The following is a 14,191-nucleotide window of genomic DNA, read 5'->3' on the forward strand; positions in this document are numbered from 1 at the left end:
ACAATTGGAGAGAGCATCTAATTCAGGCAAACGTGACGTCGTCCCGCCCCCAAAGCCACGCAGCCATTGGCAGAAAGCTTGCTGGCGCTCGACGGCGATTGGGCCGCCGGGTCGAAGCTTTCGGACATCAAGCCATCACACACAGGCATGGGCGGGCCCGAGCCGCGCCGCACTGGGACAGGATCAGTGGCTGCCGCGCTGTGCTGTCCCGGTGGCACAAGTCGAGTTGCGACAGCGAGTTGGACAGGAAGAGAACCGCTGTGAAACATGTTGATACTACTACTACTGCCAGATGAGCGTGCGAGAGGGAGGACGGCCCAACAAGATGCCCGGCAGCCGGAAGAACAGCGCCGGGGCAGTCGGTGCTGGTGTTGGGCGCATTGATTGATGTGTTCAGGGTTGATGTGGATGTGACACAGCATGCATATACGGGAGGCGGGCGCACATCTTTTGCGGTGCATCAGCATGAGGTGTAAATTGTACAGTAATGAGGTGTGCTGCTTCAGCGACGACGCGATCGCTGCGGCATGGCCTGGTTGTGGCCATCGCCGTTGCCCGATTCCTGGGTCGACAGGCTTAGGCGTGGACTAACGCATGGTCGACGCTTGGAGGAAACCTCCGCGATACTCGACCCCGACAGCATTTTCCAGTGTCTGCGAGAGGTATGTCTGCCGTACAGCAACAAACGTGGCGCACTTGCGACGTGGCGCAAGGTACCAATGGCATGGGCATCAGCCTCACCTGGCGGGATGCTGGGATTCGCTATTCGCTGGCACTTTGACAACCTGTCCACGTCAAAATCCCCAGCGCTGGAGCAGAGCCGGTCTGCCTTGGGCGGTCGATCTGCTGCTGTCGTGCACTGTTCCTCTTCCTCTTGCTTGCCATCCATCACCACCACCTCCTCGCCGGTGGTCTTCACGCCGCCAGCCCACGGCATCGTCGTATGTATTACCGAGTCAAGGCGCCCCTTGGACCGTGGACTAACGGCCGGCGTCAGGGATGGCCCCGGTTCTCCCCCTCCCAGATCCCATCTTAGCGATTCGCATCGCTGTCCCCGGCCCAGTTCAGCTACTGCCACTTGGTGCTAGCTGCGATATGAGCTTAGCAGGTCCGTCGGTCGCTGGATCGCGGTGGAGCGCTGTTCCTCTTTTCGAACGCATTTCCATGGCCCAGCCGCTGCTAAGCTGCGCCCTAGCCTTTGGGTCTCAGCTGGAGTTGCAGACAGGTCCTCGTGGCTGAAAGGATACATGCAGCAGCCATAGCCCCGGAGCACATGCTGCAGGTACCTGGGCTGGCCACGAGACCTGCTGGGTACGCCGTCAGATGGGGGCCGCGACGACAAGTGCGAGGCCAAAGTGCTTGCTTGGGATTTTGCTCTGGTTCCTCGCATCTTGCATCTCGCATCTTACCTCCATAACCGCCACCACCTCCTTACCAGGAGTTCCCGCTGCTGCTTGTACGAACGTCCCCTGAGATGGCACCGTGCCGGGCGCTTTAGAGGTCAGCATTGGGCCTCGAACATGCAGCCCGAATCTCCACCAACTGAGCTTTGCTGGCCGCTTCTGTGACCTCGTGGAGAAGTTAGGAGAGAAGGAAAAAAAAAAAAAAAACGAGGACGACGCATTGCTCTGGCGCCTCGCTCGACACGACACGACCCGATTCCACCACCCCTTTCCGTCCCTTTCTTGCTTTCGTTCTTTGCTCGTCTGGCGCAAGGCAGGGCAAGGCGCGGCCGTCAGCTACGGCTTGGGCCAGCAGAGTCCTGGGTCTGCATCGACAACGCCAGCGCAGCGGGAGGCATCCGGTTTCTTTGACTGCTAAAGAGACGCACAAAGAGACTGGGCAAAAGAGACCGTCTGCTTCTCTATCTCTGCCCTCGAGACTCTGGATATATATCTACAAGAGCCATTCGTTCAGCCGTCCATCATTCATTCACTACCGTATCATCCATCAGCCGCCAACTGGCCCCCTGGTCCTTTTGGCCAACCACTACAGCTGCTACTTATCCTAGGCCTTCCATTGCGCGGATAACACCTGCGGCGCCGCGCTTGCGCACTCCAGCCCCCCATTTTCCAGCCGTTTTCCCCTGCCACCACCTTTTTTTTTGACATCACCGCCCTGGCTCTTTTGCGCCTTTGTCTCTGCTGCTCAGTCGAGCTGAGCCAAGCTTCTCCCAGCTTTCTGCGGGCAATTGGGTCTTCTGCCGCCTCTTACTGCACGACTCACCTGCGTGCATATTGTGACGGGTTCCTCCTTACCACCAGCTTCCACCCTTGAGTCGATCAGCCCGGCCTCGATATCCTGACCTGGCGTCTGTGCTCTGCAATTCAGAGTCCCTTTTCCTTTGGCGCAAATCACCTCATCGCTCAACCTGAGCCTGGATAGCCGCGACGTTCCAATTTCTGCTTTCGCTGGAGTCGCCCGCGTCTAGGGTCTTTTGGCTCGCTGCCTACACTAGATACTAGTAGGACCTAATAATTTACCTACAAAACTAAACTTGCCCTAGAGTGGCATCTGCCGACGACTGCGAGCTTCTCTGGCCTTCGCTCTCGCTCCCTAACATCACCGCCAATTAGCTGGCGGTGATCAGCCTCGGTCAACTTGTCTTTCCTCCCCTCCTCAGGTGGCGCCGCAGACTTGTCTCAACGACTGCCCTCCGTCTCTAACGACCGTTACGCGACCCACGAGAACACACACCCACCAACGCAACGCCAGCAGCACACGCTGCCGCAGACAGCACAAGAGCCTCCCAGCAGGCTCTCCACTCCGTCTTCGCAACACAAGTCTCTTCGCCGGACGCCGAAATTTGATTCTGTGCCGAAACCTCAGCCGGAGCGCCGAGTCCATATCGCCGCTGCTTCGGCGGGCTTCTACCCGAGCATCGTATCCATCCCTCAGGACTCCGAATCGTCCATTACTGGGCTTGGATTGTCTCTGTTTGACGAAGAAGACGGGGACAAGCGCCAGCGCCGTCAGACTTCGGGATCGCATCGCGCACCTTCTGGTTCAGCTGAAGCACAGAATCCTCCTGCTTCCAGCAGCGTCGCGCATCCAAGGGCTTTGCTCAAAGCTCCTCGCATTTCCAAGCATACTCACAGCGCAATCCTCTATACCCTTGAGGAAGCTCTCCGCCAACCTCATTCCTTCACACCTGACGAGATCGAAGAGTCCGCAAGTATGTCCGACTTAATGACCGGTGGCCTTACTGCCACGTCCAATGGCGCTGCCCTTGGTCCTGGTCGAATGCCGGCTGCTGCTCCCGCGCCGACAAGCTCTCCATCGGGAATTAGAGGTCCTAGGATGATCATGCAGGAACGTGCAGCTAGAGAAGCGCGCCAGAGGGCTGAAGCTCAGCAGAGAGCCGAAATTGAGCAGCAAGCTTTGAAGAAGAGTCGCGCCGAACAGGAGGCGCGAGTGCAGCAGGAGACAGAGCGTCGCTCCACAGAGCGGCGCGCTGCTGGCGTTGCCGCTGGCCAAGGCATTACTGCCGAAGCTCAGCAATCTACTAACCCTTCACACCTGGGCCAAGCTGCTATGGACCCGTTACAGCACCCACGCGGCACAACCACATCCGCCCAGGTTTTACCAACTCAACAGCTGCCTCCACAACAGCAACAGCAACAGCAGCGCCCCGTCCCATTATCTAACCCCCAGCAACAGCATACTCCTCCACAGGCTTTCCCCGCCGGAAATTTACCATCGCAGCAGCCTACTTCTGGAGCACTTCCTGGCGATACAGCAAACGATCCTACCAAGCCGCGCAACTCGTTTCCCCATGCGTTTGAGCGGTGGGAAACGCTGTCTGCTCACTGGGAGGGATTGACGAGCTACTGGATCCGTAAGCTGGAGCAAAATAAGGATGATATAAATCGCGATCCAATGAGCCAACAGCTGGCACGACAGGTTACGGATTTGTCGGCGGCGGGCGCCAACTTGTTCCATGCGGTAGTTGAACTTCAGCGTCTGCGGGCCAGCTCCGAACGAAAGTTTCAGAGGTGGTTCTTTGAAACTAGGTCCGAGTTGGAGCGCGCCCATGAGGTGAATGCTATGTTGGAGGCGGCTCTCGAGAAAGAAAGGAGGGAGCGCGAACAGGCGATCCGTGAGGCCGTCGATCATGAGCGTGGAGTGTCCAAGACTCAGAAGCAACTCGTGGAGATGAGAAAAGAACTTTCCATCTCGAAGGAAGAAGCCCGCCGGGCATGGGAAGAACTTGGGCGTCGTGAGCAGGAAGAGCGCGATAGGACTCTATCTCTTCAGTCAGGACACCCCACGGTTGTGGGAGGAGTTCAGGTAGTACCAATGACCCAGGGTGGCGGCCCAAGCAGACATAGCAGCACCAGGGAGCAGGCAAGCTATCAATCCGATTACCAAAGACCATCATACTCCATTGAGCAGGGCACTCCGGGCCGAGGCCAATCCGCACCAGGAAGTAGCGGTTCCGGACAAGGACAATACCAATCTGGCCACCAGGAAGATCCGAGCCGTCGCACAGGCGCTGGCTCCGAGGGCGGTTACAGCGAAGGTGAGTACCTTATCGATGCGCAGGGGAATTTCATCCTAGACGGGGACGGCCACAAGATCCCCTTCGCTGTGCCGCCCTCCACGTACACAGGTTCTGATTTGGATCCAGAAGACTACGACACCCCGGCGACCACAAACCCCAGCGGCCAGAATATGCCATCATCAACCTCTGCCCCTCAAGGCCAGTGGACCGGCGCCTATTCAAACCCCCAGGACTATTCCGGCCAGGGCTATGGGAATGCTGGGTGGGAGACGGTGCCACGGCACCATCACCCGACTCGGCTGAGCGACGTTATTGAGGAAGATGATGAGAGGAGTCGAACGACTAGCCACAGTCGAATTTAGGAATCCGAGCTGACACTATAACTCAAAACCTTCCCCCACCTTTTTATCTCGATACCTAAGAACAAACTCCTTCTAGCTCTGGATGTTCATTTTTTTTTTTTGAAATGACTTGTTACATAAGACCCAGATGACCCAGCTACGATTATGAAGCCCTTCTGGTCAAAATACGCCTAACCTTGCATTTTGAACCAGTGAGGGCCATTGCTTCGTGCTTTATCCTCTACTTTTTATTTGCGTTAATAAAGCATAATTGCTTGGGAGAAAAAACATCATATCTGAATCATTCGGCCATAGCCTTTTTTTTTTTCAGCTCCCTCGGTATAAATTTGCGAAAGACGGGACGTTCTTGTTCCAACGAGATAAGCATCAGCACCTTAGAGCAAAACACCCTGGAACCTATAAGTTGATACACCTTTATGATACGCTGCGTTGGTTTGCATTTTGCATTTCTTTTTTCTTTTGCTTCAACCCCTCTTTATGAAGTGGGTTTTCTTCATCGCCTATTTGCTTTTTATCTTCATCCGAAATGATCAGAGAAGAGTGTATTTGTTTTGTTTGAGTTTTTTGTTTTGATTTTCAGCAAGAAGGGGAGAGGGATGGGAGAACGAGAGAGAGCGAGAGAGCGAAAAGATAGATGAAGAGCGAGGGCCGTTTAATATCTACTGCGACTTTATTTGCTCGCTCTAGTCGTTTGATGAGGGGTGGAGTTATCTTGTTCTTTTCTTTTTTATTTCTCAGAAGATGCACTTGGGGAAACTGGGAGTACGTAGACATACAGAGAGACAGAGAGAGAGAGACAAAGACAGACAGACCGGGAAAGAGGAGTTGGATGATCCTTTTTGAGTGTATTCATGTAAATGCTTAACGTTTATTCTCATAGGATATGATTATTTATTGTTTACACGTACTTCTTATGACGTGGTGTTTTGTGTGTGATTGTAATGTCTGTGAATTTGAAGTATTCTGTGTGATGGGACCGACCCTTTTGAGGCCTCTTACAAAAAAGAGAAGAGATATGTATATGTATAGAACCGCCTTTAGTTTTCAAGAAGCGCGTATGTTGATGTACTGACTGATATGGTGATGTACAAGGTATATCAATATTATCTGTATAGGGAGATAGACAAACAATTTAGGTTCGATGTGTGTGGTATTATCATGAAAACCCAGTAGAGATCTAAACCCATCTATATATATATGGTACTACTATTATAACAACTAGAAGAGAGAGGGAAAAAAAAAAAAAAAAAAAAAGAGGCACCCTTTTTACATATATACGCGCGCGCGCAAAGTCCATCAATCTCTCGCTCTCTACTCCTTGGCCGCCTTCTTTCCCTTCGACCTCTTCCGCTTCTTCCTCGTTCCGTCTACATCGCCAATGATATTGCTCGCCTCCTCACCATCCTTGGCCTTGGACGCCGCCTTGTCCTTCTTCTTCAACGACCTCTTCTTATCCCTGACGTCGTCGCCATCCTCCTCCGTAGTAGCAACCACCCGCTCAAACCCGTACGTCGGGCCCGTATTCTCAAACTCTCCGCCAAACACGTCCCGTCGCCACTGGCGCAGCCGGGCCTTCTTGCCGAGGTGCTTCCTGTCCTTGCGCTTCTTCTCGGCGTCACGGAACGTGGCGAGCTTCTTCAGGCCGGCGTACTCGTTGAGCACCTTGTCTGACGGGGCGAGCAGAATGTCGCGCGCCGTCATGCCAAAGGACTGCGGCGAGGTCTCGCGGTACCGGAAGCCGCCTACGCTGCTGCTGCTGTTGCCTTTGAGGATGTCGTGGTCTGTGAGGTTCATTTTGGCGTCGACGAGGGCTTCGAGCTTGGTGCGCTCTTGGCGAGCCTTCTTTTGGGTCTCCTGGCGGGCCTTCTTGTGGTCTGATGATTTCAGTTTCTTGGCGGAGGGTTCTTCGTCATCGTCATCGTCATCTTGTGCCTCGTCGTCTGTTAACGTAATGTTTGGTTTTGCCTCGTCGTCCTCGAAATCGGGGATAAGGTCCTTGATGTCGATATCATCATCCCACGTGGGTTTCTTGGGCTTCTTCTTTTTGCTCTTCTTGTCGCTGCTGCCCTCTCCATCGACATCCATCTCATCGTCGTCTGAGGCAACGTTCGCTTCGTTGATGGCGTAGTAGCCCTCGTCGAACCACTTCTTCATCTCGTCCTCCCACTTGTCATTCTCCCACGCGTCGTCAAGGAATTTCATCCATTGTTCGTCTGTCAACTCCTTGCCGAATGCTCCAGCTGCTTGCTTAATCTTGCGAAGCTTGCCCTCGGTTTCCTCCAGCTTCAGGTTTCGTAACCGGGCCTTGTCTTCACGGCGCTGCGCCTTCTCTGCCTCCTTCTTCTCACGCTCGAGCTCTCTCTGACGTTTTCTTCCGGTTTTCTCCTCTCGTCGGACTGATCTAGCAGCCGCGAAGTCTCTGGCATATGATTTCAAGACTTCGTTACTTTTTTCGGGATTTTCGAATCGCAGATTGTAGGCCTCTTCGAATTCATCTGCTCTGTTGTCTTCTTCTCCATCATCTGACTCAAAGGCCTCCCATCTGGAGCCTTCATCAGCCACCCAGGCTCTCGCCGCCATAAAGTTTGACAAGAACGTTTCTGGATCTCTGTCTGCATTGTCCACATCCACCTCTGAAAGCTTTACGGCCTTTGCTCTGGATGGATGTAAGCCGTTTTTATCTGTCTGTGCTGGTGCTTTTCGCTTCATGAATCCGTCGTCGTCCTCCTCATCATCCGAGTCTTCTTCATCCTTGGCAGCGTCAATCTCGGAGAGCAGTGACTTTTTGATTGCGTCTTGCTCTTGCTGGTATGTTTTCGGAGCGTCCTCTTCGTCGTCTGAAGCGCCGACATCTCCCCTTAAAATTTTCTCTCGTTGATAATCGCGGAGGAAAACTGGTTTCTGTTTCTTCTCCTTGTCTTCACCATCGGCGTTTTCGTCGTCTGGGGCATAGAAAGTGGTCTCCTTGTCGTAGACGCGGGGATCTTTGTTTCGAATTGCCTGTAGTGTAGCAGAGATTTGCGCGTCGAGGTCTTCCGTTGCAAGGAAGCCATCTTCGTCCTCGTCCTCATCGGAAGAAGAAGAATCCTCATCGTCGCCTTCTCTCTTGAGCTTCTCCTCCACTAGTGTATGTTAGAGAGATTACACTTTCATGTTGGTGGGGGGAGAACAAAGGTTCCAATTCGAACGTACGTCTGTGTTTTTCCTCTCGTTTCTTGTTATGTTCAAAACGGCGCGCATATTCCTCATTCACCTTGAAGCCAGAGCCTCCAATTGTTGCTCCCGCATCATCTGAGTCTGAGTCGCTATCGTCGAGCAGCTTTCGCTTATTGGGATTAGACGGCTTGCTCTTTGAAGCCGCCGTTTCGGATATCGGTCCAGCCATATTGAAGCCTGTATCAATTTCCAGTTCTCGTAGAATTGAGAAGCTGAAACTAGGCACTGAAGAAACAGGTACGTATGGAAGAAAAAAAAAAAAATGCTTGAATCTTGAGACAAGGATCCGCACCTGCAGCAACCGCGCTGAACTTTTTTTTCTGCCGGCAGATCGAAGCCCAAAAAGTTTGGCGGGGAGCTGTCGGACGTAGGCGTAACTTTTGGCCGAACTACTACCAGCAGGGTCCCGCCAAAAACGCTTCTGACAGTTACATGTATAGAGGTAGATAGTACTTGACTCATCATGGGATCCACATGATATCTGAAGTATCTTTAACCTACCAGGCAACCTTACTCTTTAGCCCCCGGCTCTCAGTGTGGCTGGTGAGCTGGTTCGTTCGCAGACCTCGTCATCATTGCGCCTCTCTTTCGCTGCTCCAATGCAGCCGGTACCCACCACGAACTCGCCTGCTAGAACCATCCTCGCGCATAGCAGCCTGTACACACAAGTACTCTCAAAGGCAGCAGCATCAAACTGAGCCGGCGCCTGTGCTTGAGCAATTTGTTCTTTTTTCCCCATCTCCACGACGGTCGCTTTTGCTTCACATCCATCTCCTCCCTTGACAGAGCCGAGCCCTCGGCGGAACGATAGAGAAACGAGCCGGAAAAGATGGCGGAAGCTCCCAAGCCCAGCAGCAGCGTCAAGCTGGTGCTCCTCGGCGAAGCCGCAGTCGGAAAGGTCGCCAATCCTTCTCTGCGATATGTTTTGGCTGGTTTATATGGTAGACATCGTTATTGACTTGTGTCCGCAGTCATCTCTGGTCTTGCGATTCGTCAACAACGACTTCCAGGAAAACAAAGAGCCAACCATTGGTGGTAAGCCAACCCGCCCCGGCGCTCCCGCCAGCCCTTCCCCTCCATCCCATCTATTGCGGCGAACAGTAGGACTAAGTGTTGGATGGATGAATGACAGCGGCGTTTCTGACGCAAAAATGCAATCTCCCCACCCGGACTATCAAGTTTGAGATCTGGGATACCGCCGGTCAAGAGCGGTTTGCATCTCTGGCCCCCATGTACTATCGAAATGCCCAAGCTGCCCTTGTCGTTTACGACATCACCAAGCCTACATCGCTCGTCAAGGCCAGACACTGGGTCGCTGAGCTCCAACGACAAGCTTCACCCGGCATCGTCATCGCCCTAGTGGGAAATAAGCTAGATTTGGCTGGCGAATCGCAGAGCACAAGCGACGAAGGCGAGGGCGAAGACGGCGGCGATGCCCGCAAGGTGTCAACAGAAGAGGCTCAGGCATATGCTGAAGAAGAAAGCCTGTTATTTTTTGAGACAAGTGCCAAGACCGGCCACAATGTCACCGAAGTTTTTACAGCCATTGCAAATGCGATCCCGGAGACGTCCCTGAAGAGTGCCAGAGGTTCCGGCGCAGCAGGCACGGCCAACAGGGCCGGAGAGGAGCAGAGAGTGAATTTATCAGGACCCCGGGATGCGGGTGCAAAGGACGGGTGTGCCTGTTAGATAAGGAGCTGTTTGATTTGTTGTACGAGGCACAGCCAACCATGATGTTGTTGCTGTGGTGCTAACGCTACTGCGCTACCATAAGATGAGGTCGGATTTGTTATGGCATGCCATTCGGGAGTCAGAGTCTTGCGTTTCGGGAGTCATTCATGTGTTTTAGCTTCGTGCGCCATATCGTTTATTATTTTAGACGTCTAGTTTTTGCTACAATAGTACCTTGCTAACGCTTGCCTGGTTGTTGTTGGTGTTGTGATGAATGATGTGCCCGCCTATTTATACGAGACTGTCTACGATGAAGGTTTACTGTACCTACATAGCATGGTTTATATGAGCCCATAACCGATACACATCTGGGTCTACCGCCTACCAATCTCATCGACGTGATTCGTCATCAATGAAGCCCATGCAAGGCTACGCTCTTGGATCCCAAACGATCAGCCAATCCCGCCGAGGCTACGCTTTTAGGCTGCAATCAACCCAGTCAACACCCTCTTCTGGCACCAGGAGGCTTCCATTTTGGCAGTATCTTCGCCCGAGAAGCGAGATCAAGCACAGGCCACCACGTTGCATTCGATATATCTATGCATCTGCTTTCCTCTGCAGCCAACGTCTTTGCGCTTCTGAGCGTGGCAGTCGGGCACGTGACCTTCTGATCGCCGCTAGCGGCTTGCTGGTCGTGGCCGCCGTCCGCTGTCAGATCCACTTCTTTTTTTCGAAGCGCGTCAAACTCCTCACAATCTCAGACCTTCGCCAGACTTTTCATGATAAGGGGTTGGGAGATTGCTGGTTTGCGACAATACCTGCCACTCGGAGCGTTGTGATTTTTGGTGCCACGGCTCATTGAGGTCACGCCGGTGACGTGGCCCGCTCTACTTGATCCTTCGTTGTGCACCTAGAAATCCAAGTCCTCTGCCTTTTCTGCTACGCAAAGCCTCATGGTGGTCATCGAACGCAGATAGACCTGCTGCCGTTGGCAACATGGCCACGTCCATTTCAGAGGCTCAGGCTGAGCTGATCAAGTATGATCTTTCTCGATCCCGTCTTCGCTGTCATGGAGGATACTGACTGGTGGCAGCTCGTTGGCTCCCGACGATATCCCACACAAACTGCGATGCGCCAACTGCAGCAAACTGGCAGTCAACGCCTTAAGGCTGCCATGCTGCGAACAAGCCATCTGCGAAACATGTGCGTCCATCCTCTCGGCCTTGGCGTTGTTGGAAGTATCCTTCTGAACCTGTTCTAATCGTTTGTAGGCCACTCGAATCTCCCTCAGTCGTGCCCCGTTTGTGAACATTCTCCGTTATCTGCCGCGGACTGCAGCCCCAACAAATCTCTGCGAACTACCATCAGAGTGTTTTTGCGCACGGCGGAGAAGAAGAGAGAGGCGTCCCGATCCAAAGAATCTAATGATACCACGCCCATCACACCGGTTGATGCGCCGAAACCATCGCTACCCGATGTGAGCGCTCCTGTAGCAGAGTCGGCAGAGAAAACGGCAGACGCGAGTGGAGATGTGCCAGTCGAAGATGCGGCGCCGCAGAGCGCTGATGAGCCGGCTTCTGGCCACGAAGAGAACAAGCAGGTATGGAATGGAGCTACAATAAGCGATTCTGTGAGCAATATACTAATCAACTGCGACGCTAATAGCAGGAGGTGTCATTAGACGGCACGGAAGAACCGCGAAAGGAATCGACCGACGTCATCGAGGCTCAGGAAGCCAAAGATCCGATTGTCGAGGGCGATGACGCAGCCAATAATCAAGAGCAAGACGCTGCTGAAGGAGACGATGAGAACGCTGAACAAGCTGGCGAAGGCCAAGAGCAATTTAACGATGCCGCAAATGGTGGATTTCAACAAAATATGATGTTCCCTGGGGGCGGCGACTTCAACCAGATGCAAATGATGATGGCAATGCAGAATGGGATGGGACCAAATTCATTTGGTGGGTTTCCAATGATGGGTAAGGCTCTCTGTCTCTCGGTGTAATCTCAACTCAGTGGCTAACTATGCAGTAGGCATGCCGGGGATGGGCATGGACCCGATGATGCAGAACATGTACATGAACGGAGGCTTTCAAGGCATGGGCATGAACGGCATGGGGGGCTTTGAAGGAGGATTTGGACAAGGCTCCAATGATAACTGGAACGGTGCACAATCATGGAATTTCGACCAAAATAATTACAATCAAAATGGCCAAGGCATGGGCACTGGTGACTTTGGCAATTTTAACTCAGGAATCCAGACAGGATACAATCAAGGTAATTATGGCCATTTCAATGATTATCGTCGCAACAACTACGGCCGTGGCCGTGGCCGCGGCCGCGGATTCTATGGGGGGTATGGCCGAGGGGGCTACCACCAGTATGGCGGTGCTATGACAAATTATCATGACCAAGGCCACTATTCCCAGTACAACCAAGGACAAGGGGCAGCCGGCTTCCAGAGCCAGGGTGATCTTGGACATCAAGCAACACCCATGGCGGCAGGTGCTCAACTTGACGAGAATGGCAACGAAATTGCGAGCCAAGCCAAGACATCAGACGGCGAAGGCGGTGGTAACGTTGATGGCGCCAAACAGGATCCTTCCGAGTCTGCATCTCGTGAAAACTTAGGCAATGAAGCGTCATCTGGAGGTGTTCCGCGCCCGACAACCATGGCTCAACCAGATGGATCTAGTATGCAGAACCGAAATGGCGTAGCTGCCATCCGCTCCATTTTGACAGCCCCAGATGCACCAATCAACGCCCCCAAGGGCCCTAAAGCTATGCGCCAGGGCCTTCCTAATACTAGTCTACTGAATCTGCGAGCCAGAGGTTTCCAGATTGAAGATAGTGGTTTGCCAGTACAAAAACCTGTTGCTATTACATCTCAGCCGCCACAGGCGCCGCCGCTATCGAATCCAGCTACTCAGCCAGGCTCTAGAAGTAGTACTCCTAACCCTGACAAAGTGCGAGATCGTGATGCCCATCGTGATCGCAGCAAGGAGCGGCCCAAGGATCACGATAAGCGTGAAAGAGGAGTGGCGTCTGAAGAGTCCCATATCGCGCAAGAGAGAGACCGAGACAGAGACCGAGTAGATCGCGATCGCGGCAAAGAGCTAGAGCGTTCCGGCTCCAGAGTTAGTAGTAGAAGCCGAAGTATAGATCGCAGCAGCCGCAGTCCGAGCCGCAGCCGTGGTCATAGGAGCTCCCACAGACGGCAACGGCGGCAACGCTCCGAGTCTGTAGACGCGGATGATAAAGATGACTCTTACCGCCGGAAAAAACACCGGAGCAGTAGAAGGCATTACTACGACGATGACGATGACCAGCCGTCTCAGCGGTCCAAGGATGATAAGGCGGCTGAAAGGTCAAGGTCAGGCTCCCCAGATGATGGTAAACGTTCAAGCTATCGCAGCCGTAAAGACAAGGACAAAGACCGAGACTACGAACGGCGTAAAGACAAGTACCGAGCAGAAGAAGACGACGACCGCCAGAGATCGAACCATCGCTCTTCCCACCGTGACCGAGGAGATTATGAGCACTCCTCTAGACGTTACGACAAGGAGAGAGAGCGTGATAAGGATAGCAGCAGCAGTCGGAAAGAAAAAGACCGCAAAGATCGATATCGAGACCGAGACCGAGACCGTGAACGCGACCGCGACCGCGATCGGGATCGGGATCGTGATAGGGAGTACAGCAGTAGGCACGGCAGCAGCAGCAGGAAGCACTCCGTCGATGGCACTGCCGCCTCGAGTGGTGGCGACAAGGGATTTGATCCGCCTACGGGTCCGCGTGGATTTGACATCAAAGGAGGCTCTCGCGGTACTGGGGCGGCCTCAGCGCCACAGAAAGATGCACATACTCTGGAACGGGAAGCGCGAAACCGTGAGCGTTTGCTTAAAGAAGCCCAGCGCATGGCTGGCCTCGCTGGCTTAGCGGGCTCAAAACGCAGTCGAGATGATGCCGATGATGGCGGCCGCAAGGGGCGACGCAGTCGGCGGAACGACGTTGTTGATGGTGATAGCGAAGAACGCATGCGAAGGTTGGAGGCTGAGAGAGAGGGAGGACGATGGGGTTAGATGCCTCTTCGAAAGCTTAAATCGCGTGCTGAAAAAGAAGGTTAATGGCTGTAGGTGCTGCGGCGCATTACCCTCACCACTCTGCGACAATAGCCTGAACCCATACTTCAATGTGAATAAACAAAAAAGGCGCTCGACAAAAAGAACCAGAGCCGATACCAAAAAGATAACTCTGAAAGAAACTTGACTGGACTTGATTATGACGACAGACAGAATAAAAAACAAGAAACAAAAGGGGAAAAAAGGATTATTGACTCCGTATAAAGTGAGGAGCCAAAGGGTGGTCTTGTACTTGTATGGATCATGCATGTAGGATGTACACACACACACATATATATATATATATATGATGTATATGTA

General features: G+C 53.2%; 5 protein-coding genes across 5 annotated transcripts; 3 read left to right on the plus strand and 2 right to left on the minus strand.

Moving 5' to 3' along the window:
* Positions 1-502: 502 nt before the first annotated feature.
* On the minus strand, positions 503-1,551 carry TrAFT101_010308 (uncharacterized protein; the record flags this gene model as incomplete). Its single annotated transcript, XM_066128919.1, has 1 exon — positions 503-1,551. Exon 1 carries the CDS (start codon positions 935-937, stop codon positions 503-505), a length of 435 nt encoding a protein of 144 aa, XP_065985045.1. The 5' UTR covers positions 938-1,551.
* Positions 1,552-3,177: 1,626 nt separating this feature from the next.
* Positions 3,178-4,866, plus strand: TrAFT101_010309 (uncharacterized protein; the record flags this gene model as incomplete). The annotated part of the gene is made up of 2 exons (XM_066128920.1): positions 3,178-4,522; positions 4,631-4,866. The coding sequence occupies 2 exons, from the start codon at positions 3,178-3,180 to the stop codon at positions 4,864-4,866; spliced, it is 1,581 nt and encodes a 526-aa protein (XP_065985046.1).
* Positions 4,867-5,992: 1,126 nt separating this feature from the next.
* TrAFT101_010310 (uncharacterized protein) lies at positions 5,993-8,366 on the minus strand. Its single transcript, XM_024901180.2, has 2 exons — positions 8,059-8,366; positions 5,993-7,988 (listed from the first exon to the last, which is right to left on the minus strand). The coding sequence occupies exons 1-2, from the start codon at positions 8,249-8,251 to the stop codon at positions 6,178-6,180; spliced, it is 2,004 nt and encodes a 667-aa protein (XP_024756099.2). The 5' UTR covers positions 8,252-8,366; the 3' UTR covers positions 5,993-6,177.
* Positions 8,367-8,637: 271 nt separating this feature from the next.
* On the plus strand, positions 8,638-9,999 carry VPS21 (Vacuolar protein sorting-associated protein 21). Its single transcript, XM_024908888.2, has 3 exons — positions 8,638-8,980; positions 9,054-9,117; positions 9,215-9,999. Exons 1-3 carry the CDS (start codon positions 8,912-8,914, stop codon positions 9,769-9,771), a joined length of 690 nt encoding a protein of 229 aa, XP_024756100.1. The 5' UTR covers positions 8,638-8,911; the 3' UTR covers positions 9,772-9,999.
* A 266-nt stretch (positions 10,000-10,265) lies between these two features.
* TrAFT101_010312 (uncharacterized protein) lies at positions 10,266-14,152 on the plus strand. The gene is made up of 5 exons (XM_024904488.2): positions 10,266-10,790; positions 10,847-10,956; positions 11,025-11,353; positions 11,419-11,731; positions 11,787-14,152. Exons 1-5 carry the CDS (start codon positions 10,750-10,752, stop codon positions 13,829-13,831), a joined length of 2,838 nt encoding a protein of 945 aa, XP_024756101.1. The 5' UTR covers positions 10,266-10,749; the 3' UTR covers positions 13,832-14,152.
* The last annotated feature ends 39 nt before the right edge of the window (positions 14,153-14,191 follow it).

Source organism: Trichoderma asperellum, chromosome 6 (genome assembly GCF_020647865.1).
Source record: "Trichoderma asperellum chromosome 6, complete sequence".
NCBI lineage: Eukaryota > Fungi > Ascomycota > Sordariomycetes > Hypocreales > Hypocreaceae > Trichoderma > Trichoderma asperellum.

Bases quoted from the DNA above. Each gene is read 5' to 3' on its own strand.
- TrAFT101_010310 (XM_024901180.2), bottom strand. From the start codon at position 8,251: ATGGCTGGACCGATATCCGAAACGGCGGCTTCAAAGAGCAAGCCGTCT. The intron at 7,989-8,058 runs GTACGTTCGAAT...AACATACACTAG, and splicing joins ACGAGAGGAAAAACACAGAC to TGGAGGAGAAGCTCAAGAGA.
- VPS21 (XM_024908888.2), top strand. From the start codon at position 8,912: ATGGCGGAAGCTCCCAAGCCCAGCAGCAGCGTCAAGCTGGTGCTCCTC. The intron at 8,981-9,053 runs GTCGCCAATCCT...TTGTGTCCGCAG, and splicing joins GCGAAGCCGCAGTCGGAAAG to TCATCTCTGGTCTTGCGATT. The intron at 9,118-9,214 runs GTAAGCCAACCC...GATGAATGACAG, and splicing joins CAAAGAGCCAACCATTGGTG to CGGCGTTTCTGACGCAAAAA.
- TrAFT101_010312 (XM_024904488.2), top strand. From the start codon at position 10,750: ATGGCCACGTCCATTTCAGAGGCTCAGGCTGAGCTGATCAA. The intron at 10,791-10,846 runs GTATGATCTTTC...GACTGGTGGCAG, and splicing joins GCTCAGGCTGAGCTGATCAA to CTCGTTGGCTCCCGACGATA. The intron at 10,957-11,024 runs GTGCGTCCATCC...AATCGTTTGTAG, and splicing joins ACAAGCCATCTGCGAAACAT to GCCACTCGAATCTCCCTCAG.